The sequence below is a fragment of the Coenobita brevimanus genome, chromosome 71 (assembly GCF_032717465.1).
Source record: "Coenobita brevimanus isolate Jiangsu-jjx chromosome 71, ASM3271746v2, whole genome shotgun sequence".
NCBI classification, from domain to species: Eukaryota; Metazoa; Arthropoda; class Malacostraca; order Decapoda; family Coenobitidae; genus Coenobita; species Coenobita brevimanus.
The window spans coordinates 32,147,366-32,162,450 of NC_137024.1; the positions used below are offsets into that span (position 1 = coordinate 32,147,366).

The window sequence follows — 15,085 nt, forward strand, 5'->3', positions numbered from 1 at the left end:
CGCATCCATTTCTGCACAGTCCTGGTAGATACACCAACTTCATGAGCAATTGCCCGTATCGACAGACCATTATCACGTAGGCCCGACTTCGCTCCAGTAGATTACTATTTCTCCAATTCATTGCATGACCAATTAACTCTGACCCTTCCTAGCTGCAACGGTGACAACATCTCCGTTAAGCATCAGAGTTTTGCCCGGTGTGTGTGTGTGTGTGTGTAGCTACACAACTAGAACGACATATACTGCTTTCCTAATCTAACAGTGTAACTGTATAAAGGAAATATAGTGTAAACAGTCAATTTCAACAAAGATACAGCTGATATACTTGAAATTACATTGGCAATTAAATGACTTGCTTCTTGTTTCTGTGTGAAGCCTTCATCGAAACACACAATCCCATGAGTCTGGACTGTGAACTGGTGGGCGGAGTTAAATACACGTACTCACCGCGCAGTAAAGTTGGACCGGCTGCGTTGCCCGTATGTGAAGTGTGGTACCAATTTCTGTGTTCAACTGTACATCAAAACACATTTTCGGTAAAGAAGGGGTTAATACTACATGGTCTCTTTTGCCGAATGGGGGGTGATACATTATACTGTCAATTTCATTTTCTTGCCAGGTAAATATAAGATCTAGTACTGATGGATCATCAAGTCCTCTTTTTCTAGCGTTTTCTTTTACATGCTGTGTTAGGAAGAATTCCTGCACAAGATCTAACAGCTTTTGATCCCAACTGCTTTCATGGCTTTTTACATCTAGAGTATTCCAATTTATATTTGAACTGAAGTCTCCAGTTAATACAGTTCTATCAGATTTCTCTTCCATTCTATGTAATAATGTTCTTAAACTCTGAATTGTACTTTCTGCCAGGTCTTCATATTCGCCTCTTTCCCAGCTATTTGTTTTAGGTGGCAGATATAAATTTGTCACAACTGATTTCCCTTCATATGTGTTTATTTCCAACGCAGTCAGTTCTACTTGTGAGGGTATATCTACTTTTATTTCTTTGACTTGTAGATTTTTCTTTGTTAAGATTATAGAGCCTCCTCCCTTTCTTGAATTTCTGTCTCTTCTCCATATATTGTATTCCTCTACTTTTAGAGTATCGTTTGATATCTCTGGTGTTAATTTTGTTTCAGTTACGCAGATATGTGGTTCCTTTCCTAGTCTTCTACCTCTAATAAACACCATTCCATCTACATTTGAGTACATCAACCTAACCACCTTGTTTAAATTCCTGCCATGACTTGAGTCTACTACCTTCCTCCTTTCTGTTCCTTGTTGGTTATGTACCACTTTCTTACCTGCAGTCCAATTACTTTGTAAAAAAAATCTACTCTTCCCTTCTTCAGATCTTCCTTCGTTCTTTTAGTATTCCCAATTCCTCTTGAGTTAGGCATCTTTTTATCCATTCTTTTTTAAATTCCTCTTTTTCCATGAGTTTGTTTGCATTTTTTTGGATTGCTTCCACAGTGTTCACACTCTGGAAGGTTACTTTCAGAGGCATTGACTTATTTCTCTCATATTTCCCTAGCCTTTCATGTTCCTGTTATGTCTTTATTACAGGTTTACTCTGATGCTTCCTTCAACAAGGTCATTATATTTGCCATCGTTTTTTGTCTCTCGAAATTTTGTAATTTTGTTTTTTTACTTCTTCCTCCTCTATACCAGTGATTACTATGACTTACTGATAATCAGCTGCTGAATCTTTGACCAATTTTGGGTTGTGTGTGTGTGTGTGTGTGTGTGTGTGTGTGTGTGTGTGTGTGTGTGTGTGTGTGTGTGTGTGTGTGTGTGTGTGTGTGTGTGTGTGTGTGTGTGTGTGTGTGTTACAAAATTTCACTTTTATACTATATACCAGACTGATGAATAGTACTGAACAGAGATACTGGGAGGTGAATATGTATACACAAATCCACCTGGTCTAAGCTAAGTAAAGAAGCAGAAGGATGGAGAGAAGTAACTTGTAGTTTAAAATGTATAACTGTGATGCAGATTTTCACTCTTTTAGTTCTTATATTCATTACCAATGTAACTATTGACTGATGAACAGTACTGAATGGAGATACTGTACTGAAAAGTAAGTGCGCATTTGTGTGAATGTGATTATATCAAGTGGGTGGGTATTAGGAGTAAAAAAAAATTTTCCTTAAACTTGTTCTTTCAAAATTTGGGTACACCTTACACAGTGCAGCATCTTATAATCCATGAAACACAGTAACCATGTCTGTGTTTCTGCTACGTACCATAACAATATGTAACTGATGGATCTAAACTGTCATAAAAAAAGAAAATTTAGGCTTGCATTTGGGGTGCCTGGTACCAACTAGATTTTATTCTGTGTATTTGTTATTGCTTAATTTTGTTATCATGCACCATGTTAGGCACCAATTATGCGAAATAATCAAGAGACACTGTATACCCACTTCACATTTAGGTCATTTCCATTCTCTTCAAGCTCAGCTATATTACCTTCGCAAATAATCTTCTACCTTTTCATTAACAAACCTCCTTACTTTAAATCTTGTGCAAATCACACATTTTCCTATCCTATCCATCCTATACAATCCAAAATCATTTACGAGTCTCATTTCCACTGCTTGACTTTTTGCACTCCAGCCACACCACGTTAATGTAGGCATGAACACACCATCAAGCAACCCTCTCACAGCTTCCAAACTCATACCTGTTTTGTATGAAGGTCTTCATAGCACCAGCTACCTTTCTTCTTTGTGCAACTCTACTTTCAGTTACATTGCACATTTATTTCTCTATTACTGCAATTAGGTACTTAACCCGTCACATCCCGAGCTATTTTGCACCTCCGACACCCCCCAATCCCGAGGTATTTTTGAAAATGTTTTTTTTGGCTAAAACCTCCGCTTTTGGTGAGAAACATCGAAATTTCATAGAGAAATCGCTCACCTGAGGTTTAAAATACTCGATCCAGGTAGCAGTACATCCTTACCTGACTGAGTTTTCTAACAGGCTGGCACCAAAGAAAACGAGTTCTATGGGAGGGTAACTATTTCACACAACTCATAAACGGTATTTATTTATTTACTTGGTACGAATTTATATGTAGTACGAGAGTATATTGTTTTTCAAACAGTAATATAGGCATTATAAGCATTGTTTCACTCACTAACTCATCACCATACCTGACCTTCTTTTGCCACATTACCTGATCATCATTTCTGACTGTTTCTTCCTCTAATGCTATGTAAACTTTGTCCTCCACATTGTCATCGATTGGGGAATTACTCTGGCCCTGAATGTCTTTATTGGCCAGGTCACTGGTAACAGGTGAATTGCCGAGACAATGGTGTGCGGGGGGAGGAGGGGAGGTTATGCGGTGTAAGGCACTGTCCCTGCTTGGCATCTTGTAGAGGAATAGAGAAAGGTGTCCCGTGTATATGTACGAAAAATCACACGTGAAAATTGAAAATTTTGCAAATTAGGGACCTTGCAATTGCACGAAGAACCAGTATGTCGTCGGGACTGGCAAATGCAAAATGTTGCAACGTACCCATACGTCGTCGGGACGTCTTGGGTTAAACTCCCTCACCAAGTCATCTCTCCAAGCACCAGCACCTCACAATGAGAGTCCTGTACTCTCTTAACTTCATCACTTTGCTCATATCTACATTTTCAAAACACAAAGCTCACAGACAGTATTAGTCTCTTTTGTCAAAGGATGTATGTCCCATTATACCTTTGCTATCTCTAGCAACCTTTACTATGGGGAGCAGATGGTTGTTACTTATGAAGGTACATTTGTGTGAGTTGGGAGCAGGGGAGTGAAATGGCGGGGGACAGGGCGACTTGGAGGCGATTTGTTTGTGGCCACCCCAAACGGGACTGAGGCGTCTGGCAATAGATAGATAGATAGATATTTGTCTGATTTTTTATATGTTTTGTTACTTTATATGAGCAGTAATATCCCAAAGTTTGAGTAAATTTGACTGATTAGTTTTTACAGAAAAAAAATAATATATGCAAAAAGTGCATAAAAAAAAAAAAAAAAAAAAGACTAGAAATGGGAAACCAGGGAATGTGTGTTCATCTGATCTCTATGATATTTGGTAGATATACTGATAAAACCCTCACTGATAAATTGCCCAAACAGTTTTTTAATATTCTTCACCAATGCTGAACAAAAAAAAAAAGTCCCAAAATGCCTATGTATTTTTCCCAATTTTTACCCCTTTTTGCCATCTTGAAAAAATCGTTAGTCACGTTTGTCAGTCTCTGACAAAAATATACACACAAAATGTTCCAATTTCATTCCTCTTTTTGTGGGTATTTTGCTTTTTGTCTTATGTTCAAAACTATCTATCTATCTCTCTACTGCCAGACGCCACAATCCCGTATGGGGTGGCCACAAACAAATTGCCTCCAAGTCACCATGTCCCCCGCCATTTCACTGACCTGCTCCCAATTCACACTCCCCCTCTCTTATATACCTCTCCACTCCATCCCTCCATCTCATCCTTGGCCTCCCCCTCCCTCTCCCCCCCTCCACCTCACTCACATACACTCTCGTCGTCAGTCTCTTACCCTCCATCCTCTCCACATGGCCAAACCACCTCAGTGTGTTCCTCCTAACACTTCCTATCACATCCACACCACAACGCTCCTTTATATCCTCATTCATCAGCCTCTCTCTCCACGTGACTCCACAGGCTCCTATTAAATAGCTCATTTCCACTGCTCTCACTTGACTTGTGTCCTTCCAACAGTGTCAAGCTTCACTTACATACATTAGAGTTGGTATCACAATACTGTCATGTAGTAACTTTTTCATTTCCATGTTCACTTCCCTGTTTATCACTACTTTCAAGGAACCACCAACCTTTCTTCCTTGTTGTACCCTTTCAAGCACTTCACCCTCTAAACTTCCATCCTTACTCATCACACTCCCCAAATACTTAAACGTATTCACATTTTCCATTTCCCCACCATCCAATCTCACCGTACATTCACTGACTTCACCTCTCTCAAAGACCATCACTTTACACTTCCCTACATGCACCTTTAGATTCCGTTTCTTTCACACTCTCCAAAACTCATCCACCAAGCCTTGCAGCTCCCCTTCGTCTTCACTTAATAACACAGAATCATCTGCAAACAACAATACAGAAAGTTTCCAAACACTACCCTCTCTCACTATGGCCACTCCAACATCCACTGCCCTACCTTGTACCTCTTTTATTACCCCATCCGTGTACAGACTGAACAACCATGGTGACATGACACATCCCTGTTTCAACCCAACCTTCAAAGAGCAAAAAACTAACGGAGTTATGTCACTCCAAAGGACAATAAGTTTAGTTCCGAGATATCACTCATTTTCCGTTGACTTGCAGTGTCTGTACAATTAGAAACAAATTAGGTAATTTTTTTATTTTGAGTTAGGATTAGGGATGGTTATGAAAAAGTAGAGGATGTTGGAGAAGAAGCTGGAGAAAAAGACGTAGAAGGTTGGGGGTCGCCAGGTGAGGTGGCATGGGGGGGGGGGATGGTGGAGAAGGAATTGCTACTTCCAACACATTTTCCTACCCTCAGAATGGCGTCAAATTCTTCTCTGCTACTTTCTGACGTTGCAGTAGCTCTTAGATGGTCGCCCCATTTTCAAAAAGTGTGCAAAAACGACGAGAAATGGCCAAGATTAACCTGTCACGTCCCGAGGTTTTCTGCACCTATGACATCCCCCAGTCCCGAGCCTTTTTGGAAAAATTTTTTTTTTGCTAAAACTTCCGCTTAGGTCGAGAAACGAAGGAAAATCACAAAGAAAGTGGTTCCTGCGGTCTATAAGTGATCTGTACAGGTGTGGTTCCCCCCCGCAGGTATCGTATTCTGTAATGGGCTGGATATGCGTTTACGTTTTCTATGGTAAGGAATAATGGGAGAAACAACACACAACACCTCTATATTTATTGAATTTGAACTAATAAACAATAACAGTAACAATATAATGGATTTCAGACACATATATATGAAAAATAAGCAATGTACCATCGCGCGAGCATAGCGAGTTTGGTCCGAGTCGTAACATGCTATATGCTAAGTTTCTGGTATGAGTCAACCTATCATTTTTTCTACTTGTATACTTCTGTTTCAATGACAATTTACCAATTACAACTGTTTGTAAGTGTTTTCAGATGTTTTCATTCATTATGATGACATGCAGCATAAGTTTAGCGCACATCAGCTTAGTAAGCGCACTCGCTATGACTCGTATTTCAACATACCAAATTGTTTTATCACTTTCCAATTATTTTTTCCCTTTACATAGAACCTTTCCTCCACCACTGTAAAGGTTTTCAATTATTTTCATTCATTACGAGGGCATTTAGCGATATGCTAGCGCATATTCACGTAGCAACCACGATCTCAAACACTCGTGTTTCATCATCTACTTTATTTATTCACTCCAATTATATTTTCCCACTTACATTACACACGTTTACACCCCTAGAATGCACTGTACATACTTACTGCCATTATTTATTCAAGTGAGCGTGAGAATATCGCCTGAAAATACCCTCGCAAGGATTGTTTCGTCATACATAATACTCACACACTTATATACTAATTCACTCACACACTTATATACTAATTATTCACTTTATCACTTGCTGACTTTTATTTTGACTAATACGTGCCTTATTCATTCGACTGAGCGTCAGGAAATCTTATCTTTATACACACGCTATGAATATTTGACTTAGAATATACATCATCATATACAATAATTTGAACTTATATTATACCCGTAAGAATGTCACATAATAATAATTATATAATTACAGGCCGTATTTATTGCACTGAGCGACAGAATATCGCATCATACAACCCTCTCTATGTAAGTTTCAACTTAGGGCAGATTTATATACTTACACCCAATGTTTTCACTTATGTTCTACCCGTAGGCACTTTATACTAATATTTGGAGATCCACATTACTGATAATTTCACTGAGCGTCTGTCTGTCGCATTTACCTCATAATTTCAGCGTCCTTTCGCATTCACACCATGCTAAAATTGTATCAACGTGTGATATTCACTAAAACATGGGTGAATACAGAGACCCACGTCACACTGCACGCACTCATAGCGGGTGTCCTTCCTCTGTGTCGTGAGTCTCACCTGGGAATTACTGCACACGTGACACCTGCGCTGGGGCCTAGGTCTGTTGGGCTGGGGAGGGATAGGAGTGGGGAAATGGCGGCCGGATATTCTCTGGGGAGTTTGGGTAATAGGGGCAGTGCGGGTGCGCTGTTGGGGCCTTTCAACAGCATACTTTGCAAAGATTTCTCTTGTGAGCTCCCTCACAAACCCTTCAAATGTTTCCTGAACTCCTGTGGTCATGGCGTGAAGGTGGTGGCAATTCAGAGCAGTGATATCTAGTAAGTGAAAGAACAGTTTTATACCACTTCATCGTTGTCCTGGCACACTCTACCGTCGATATCATGGAGTCTGACTGGTCCACGAGGCGCATGTTTATATTGTAATCCATAACACACTCAGGTTTCCAAACACGACGCCTGCTCTCGCTATGGTAATCTACAGAATCAGTACGGTGCATCAAGGGGCGGTGAACCGTGGACAAGAGGCTTACTTCTCTGTTGTGGTTCCACATTGTTGCAAGGATGTTGTTGGCTTTGAAGAAGACAACCTCACTCCTTGCAAGTTTCCGCCCTACCTTGGCCATGTGACGCCGGTTCACCTTTACGGTTCCACAGACTCCCGTTTCATGTGTGTGAAGATAACGAGCGAGAAGAGGGCTAGTGTACCAGTTGTCGAGGTAGAGAACGTGACCGCGATGAAGGCAGTCTTGTATCATCGTCTTTACCACTGCTCCCGACAGTCCAATACTTCGATCTTCTATTATGTCTGTCTGTGCACCGGTGTACAAGACTATGTCTTGCACGTATCCAGTCCTACAGTCACACATAACAAAGATCTTGAACCCAAAACGGTGCCTTTTGCTGGGTATATACTGTCTGAATGAAATACTGCCTCTCCACAACACGAGACTCTCGTCTATGACGAGATCTCTATAGGGATAGAATGAGGAACGAAAGGTTTGCCTGAGGTGATCAAAGACCAACCGAATTCGCCTCATTTTGTCAGTGTTGTTTGCATTTGCAGGGTCATGAGCATCATAAAAATGGAGGCGACTTAGAATTTGTTGAAACCGATTACGGCTCATCACTTGACCAAATATGGGGGTAAACATAACAGGGTCCCTAGTCCAGTAAGCAGGAATTCTATTCTTTCTTATAATACCCATCAAAAGGATAAGGGCAAAAAATAAAAACATTTCTGGAAGGGAGACAGGGTAATCATAGATCATAGAATGCCTACTCCTTGTTCCCAATCTTTCACTTTCTAGGCGCTGGGCGCTTGCAAACAGGTTTGTTTGATAAACGATCTGATCCACGAATGCCTCACTGAAAAACAGGTGGAAAAAATCCAACCTGGTGGAATTACTGTGAATACCTGATGCAATGCAGCCAGATCGCCCTTGCTCAGTGAAGGGGTGAATGAGGGGAGAAAAATCACTCCCATCCTCCCAATCCCACGACACAAATCCCTCGTCCCCATCACCGCCTTCGTCTGGGTGGGGAGGAGATCCTGGTTGGGGAGGTGGGGTAGAAGGAGTACGGAGGGCTTCCCCACTGTCACTCCTCTTCCCTCTGCCTTTACCCTTTCCCTTTCCCTTACCCTTACGGCCTTGAGGAACATTAGGGGGCTGTGGGGATGAAATAGTAGAATATTGGGGAGCAGAAGACGTGCTTTGGAGTGGTTCCTCCCCACCTTCCCCCTCCCTCACAACCCCACGTGATAAGGAACGCACCCGCACTGGCCCACGTGATCCACTCTGCCGCCTCACACTACGTAGGGAGAGCAATGACTCACTCACGTCACTCTCACTTTCCCTAATCCCAGGACTTTCCATTTCACTCCCCACTCCCTCCACTTGACTTCCTAGCTCCCCAAACAGAATGCTAGGCCCATACCTGCTCATACGACGTGGTGTGCGCTCTGGGCCACGATGTGTTATGACCTCCCGTCCATACCACGTGGCAGCACGTCCCACGGCTCCGTCCTCGTCCTCGACCTCGAATTCTCCTTCCAAATCACGCTGGGGATAGGGATAGGATATACCACGTGCCTTCTTTGCCTCCTGCCCCTCTCTAGCAGTACGGTAAGTCACGTACTGCCGCTTCCTGGGTGACGGAACTTCCTCGTCACTGCTGGTGGTTTCTTCCTCCTCTGGCTGCACATAATCTTTGTCCATCTCCTCGTCGTCCAGTGGGGAATCACTGTCGCCGGTAAAGGTGTCCAGGGCGACTTGAATCTCGCTGTCTGAGAGACCTCTCTTAGCCATGTCTGAGCGGGACCGTGGCTACCAGGTGAGTGGACGAGTGGCGGGCTAGCGCGGGTCGCGCGGGGTCGCCGAGTGTCCCCGCCTGGTGGCAGGTAGGGGAAGGTCAGGCGAGGGTACGTACCGCAAATCAAGCGCGAAATTTGAAAATTGTCGAAATTATGCACATTGCAATTGCACGACGTACTGGTACGTTGCCGGGACTGGCAAATGCAAATCGTTGCAACGTACCCATACGTCGTCGGGATGGGGCGGGTTAACGCAGACTGAGAACAGGTTGAGATCAAGGCTTGAATGTCTCACCCCTCCCAGTGTCACAGCATCTCTGGCCTTTCCCACCTCACTGCCACACTCCACATGCTCACACTCCCATTGCCAGATGTATGACATAATTTTTTCAGAAAATAAAAAGGAAAAAAATAGGAAAAAAAGTGGTCACATTATACAGTACATAGAAAACAGAGATTTCTGCAGGGAAGTGACCTCAAAATTGGAATTACAAAATAATTTTGAAACAACTGTCATATGGCTGCCAAATTTTTACATAGAACGAGTGATACTCAGAGCTATTTTATGGGGTAACTTTCGCAAAATGCCTCTGTCAGTCAAAAATCGGTCCTGCTGATGTCCCCTCCCCTTAAGCAATGTAGCTTTCAATAACATCTTCATTATGTCATCTCTCAAAACTAACCAAACTCGTTTGGAGATAGCAAGAAAAATAAAAAAAATAAAAATCTATCTAGCTATATACCTAGGCTGCTTCCCCCAAAGAAAGGGAGGTAGCCGAGACAGGACGACACACTCCCCATATACTCATCCATTCAAACACATTCATTCGCATCTTAGCCCCACAGGGGAGAAGGGACAGATCCTCACCGTACTACACTGCACAATAAAATAAAAATGCCATCAAATCAAGGGGTTAAATTAAAATACTTAAAACATATTGGAGAACAAAAGACTGACTTGTGGAGGTTGTTGGTTCCGGACTGCATGGAGTTCTTGGTTGGCACTTTTATGAGGACTCGTCGGGTCTTGATGTGCTCCTCCGGCACCCCTGTGATGGCTGTGATGTCCAGCTGCAGCAGCCAGGAAGGAGGGAAAGGCATTGTTATCATCATCATTACTGCCATTATTATCATTAATAATCATCACCATCATACTGTCAACATCATCATCATTATTAATCATCACCATCGTACCTTAATGCCAACATCACAATCTTATTCATCTACATCACCATACTTGTTTTCATCACCATTATGACCTAATTAATCCTTGTCACTATCATCATCATAATCTTACCCTGAAAACTGTGGCATAGGAGCTGAAAAACAGGCTCTGTGGTGTGACAATATGACCTATTTAGCAACTATTGCAAGATGATTTCACACATACATGTGGAGGTGTAGGAGGACTACTGGGACTTGGGATAGGCTACTGCCCCCGAGATATAGGCCCTGAAGCCTTTGCCCAGAGTTGGACACATAAAAAAAAAAAAAAAAAAAAAAAAAAAAAAAAAAAAATCTTGGAAATACTGTAGTATTATACACCTACCCATGAAATGTTCAACTCATCATTGTTATGGAGTTCTTGTGATTAGAAATTGCCCAGCTGACAGGAAACAGGCAACTATATATGCATGACTTGCTCCTGTCAATGCCTCACGGAATTGACAGTTGGTCCAATTGGCCACATCCTTACCATGGTAAGCTATTTTTTATCATTTATCTTTCTCTCTCTTCCATTAACCATTGTTGACCTCGTATTCGATTTTATCATCTCTCTCTCTCTCTATATAGTAAACCCTCGATACAATGAACTAATTGCGGGGGAGAGGTGGGTCGCTAAATCCGAAAGTTCGTTATTTCCGAGGGATTACCGAACTCAGTTCGCTATACAGTAAAACCTACAATTCGGCATCCTTCAAGTCGGAAATCTCTACAACTCGGGAAGGCGCCAAAATATTCATTTAAAAAACCAAAATTCCCAAAAATGTGCACGTGAGAGGAAGAGAGTCGGAAAAAATCCCCCCAACTCGGTAAGATGCCGAGTTGTACAGTAAAGTTTAAGTGTTTAGTGCTTAGTTCCCCAGCATAGTACAAGTGATAATACATTACAGTAATAGCCTTTATAGTGTTAATTGTGCTTTACATAGTGTACAGTGTCAAGTACAGTACAGTAAATGTGTGCCCAAAAGTGATCTTGAGCCCCCTTAACACCTCCAAAAACTACCAAAAGTCCTCCTCCAAGCCTGGAATACACCCTACAACTGCATGGAATCATGGTAAGGCAGCTTTTACTGTTTATTGTAAAAACTTTTAATTTTTTCCATTTTTATCCATTTTTTCCTTTTTTTTTGTGTGCGTGTGCTGAGGAGGAACTTAAAGTTCATCCCTACAACTCAGCATATAGGCTAACTCGGCAAATAGGCTAACTCAACAAGGCTTGCACATGTATTATGCCAAGTTGTAGAGGTTTTACTGTATAAGGAGAGTCATTCGATCCTACGTGATCAAACATAATCTAAACTAACTCTTACAAGGAGAATTCAATGGTTTATGATGTTGTACATGTAAATACAATACTGTATGAAGTTGTACATATAAATACAATATCTATAATAAGAATACAGTATAATGTAGTACAATACAGTCTTCATACAACACGGGATAGGGTATGTAGAACCTCGTGCAAAATCAATGTAGCGCTAAAACATGACATATATTTACATGTAAAATAGGGGGTTAGATTCTAGGAGCCCAATATTTTTTGTTAACATATTTAAAGATAGGTTATTACAAATATGTCTACCTTAACACATCCAAGACAGTGTGTTAACATAAGATCGCGCCGACTGGACACATACCTAACCAACTAGTTTTGCCCCCTAATACTCCCCATAAAAATTTTTACCACCAAGGAATGTCACTAAGCCTCTTGAAGGTCTTCATTACCAATCAAGCAAAAGCTTCTAAACTAATCAACATGTGAATAATGGCTGCCCACCATCACACATATTTTGCTAGGAATCACTTCTGGGTCACTCATTAAAAAAAAAAAAAAGAAAAAAAAAATGCAGTGTGAAACTGTTTTTGAAAGTCATTAGTCATCAACAATAAAGGAAAAAAAAATATACAGAAGTCGTCAGCATGGAGTGACTACCTACTTCTCACTTCTCATGAGACACACGAATGCAGTAATCGTGAATGATAAACACATCAGTCAAGCAGCATAATTTGTATGACATTATAATTCTCAAGAACTGAACTCACATAATTATCCTACCTATTTACATTAACACACAGTGTCTTCATGTACTGCAAGAGCCAAATTTTCTCAACCAAATACCGTCAGCTCATTACAATGGTCGGGCACAAAGCATTTTTTTTTTTCCCCCCCACACTCATTGCACTAAAGGCAAAAACATGAACTTTACTGCTCCTTCATCATTACCCCTTTTTTTTTTCCAACAAAGGATCTATCCACATCATAAACACATCCAACTCAGTTTATCTGTCTGATTGTTTGCATTTAAACTCCTACACCAAACGCCACTTCGTCCAACAACTTTATATTTTCCTTTGGAATAAATGCTTTTCTCGTGTTCATAGCACTTTCAAAGTGCTTAGGCATAACTAAAGTTAGTTTGGAACCATGTGCTCAGAGTTCTGAGAGGAAACAAGCAGCAAGGAAATAGGAAAATAAACGTTTCTCATCACAGCGACCATCCACACAACACTCAGGCAGGCAGTGGCAGGTGGTATGAGACATGGGTCACTGGAGTCGTGTTGGGTCGAGGAAGCCAATCAGTGACCAACGAAAGCATAACACAAGAGTTGTAAGCAAAATGCAGTCATCTGGAAAACCAATAGCTGAACGCACCTACTTCACACACAGTTTCTCTCGCGCAACTAAGTGAAATTACTGTGCTATTACATAATTATGAGAGAAATTAAATACCCGTGTTATTGTAAGATCTTAAATTGCAACTCTACTGTACTGTTACAGAGCACTTACTGTGCCTGGAAGGAATGCTGCTGAAGTACACTTACAGTGCCAGGAAGGGATGCTGCTGTTACCGTGGGCTAATCTGTGAACTTCACCCGCGTTTAGCGACCTTTGTTCACAAAATCCGAGGGAAGTTCAGTCATGATTTGGCTGTTCATTATATCCGAATTTTGCAAAACTGGGGTTCATTATATCGACGGTTTACTGTACACTCAACCCTCGGATATCACTCCCAATTGGTCCCACTATGGCTGTGCTATAGCCGAAACCGTGATAGCCGAATTGAACAACTTATGGTAATAATTCTAATTGGTGCCATGACCTCAATATTTACCCCTAAGATACCTTTTTTGTACCACATATGAATATAAAATAGTCTAAAAATGAGCATGTTTTATGATGTGATCACGATTCTTATAAATACCCCTCACAATTGATTCACTGATGTTATGTTTCTTCCCCACACTTTGCTTGGTCTCACCATTCTCTATAAGTTTCACATTTCCAGTTTATCTGCATAACTTAGGCTCTTCCTCTTCTTTATTTCCCTGCCAGGTGCCACAGCATTATGTTTAGTGATGGTAGGGGGACGGGGAGGGGGTACGTTGGCCATGGTCATATCATAAAAAAGGTTACTGTTCTCGCTATCGCTGTTCACGGTCTGAGGGTGCGCACTTGAATGGTTTGGCAGGCAGGAGACTCGGTCGGGCGGCCAATCAGCGCTCGGCTGGCACTGACATCACACGACCATTCACAGAGTGAAGCTTTTGTTGGCTGGGCGGAGCACTGGAGTCTGGCCTTTTTGAAATTTTCGAACATTTGCAGTGTGTGATAGCAGGCATTTAGTGCATGATAAAGGTATTTGGGTAGTTTTTTATATAGGCGTGATAGCAAGATACGCTATAGCGGAACCTGTGATAGCCAAGGGTTGAGTGCATATACAGTATATAATTACAGTATATATATATATATATATATATATACACAGTATATACACATACTGTACAGTCGTTACACGTTTTACGATGTTTCGGTTTACGATATTTCGCTACAACGATAATAGAAAAGTTCCACCCCAAAATTCGATTTACAATAAAATTCCCGCTATAAAGATTTTGCCATCGGAAAGTGCCAGGTACATGCAAGGTGACCATCGCTTGTCTCAGGTAAGATGGCGGCCCCAGGCGTGCAGGCATTGTTATGGTTCAGGTCCCACCACCCCTTCAAAGCCCTGTCTTTTCAACTTGTTCATGCGTGCCCCCTGTTATCGTCACCTCTCAGCCAAACATCATACTACAGTACTGTGGATTTGTGTGCCCAGTGGTAAGGTCAGTGCCAGTGTAGGCCCCAGTGCAATGGCTGGTGCAGGTATGGGTCCCAGTGCTAAGGTTGGTGCAGGTATGGGCTGGATTCCCCTCCCTCTAACCTGTTCCTGTCTGACTTAGAGGCTGACCACTAGTGCCTGTAAGCACAGGCTGTCCACCAGCCTCAGGGGGGACGACTTGGACCAACACAGGAAGGAATGAAGGTGGGTTGTCATTTATGGTTCAGTCTTGGTTAGGTGGCTTTGGGAAGTTGAGCTGACGTAACCACCCTTTTACAATGGGTTTCAATGTACCTATCTATCTATATACCTAGGCTGCTTCCCCCAAGGAAAGGGAGGTAGCCGAGACAGGA

At 41.8% G+C, this 15,085-nt stretch overlaps 1 protein-coding gene across 1 annotated transcript in view; it reads right to left on the reverse strand.

The window, feature by feature from the left end:
* ND-18 (NADH:ubiquinone oxidoreductase subunit 18) overlaps positions 1–15,085 on the reverse strand; it is a 98,331-nt gene that overhangs the window by 31,772 nt on the left and 51,474 nt on the right. Inside the window, exon 3 of the mRNA XM_080277773.1 lies at positions 10,364–10,476. Within this exon, the coding sequence (XP_080133899.1) occupies positions 10,364–10,476 (113 nt within the window). The remainder of the gene's footprint in view (positions 1–10,363; positions 10,477–15,085) is intronic.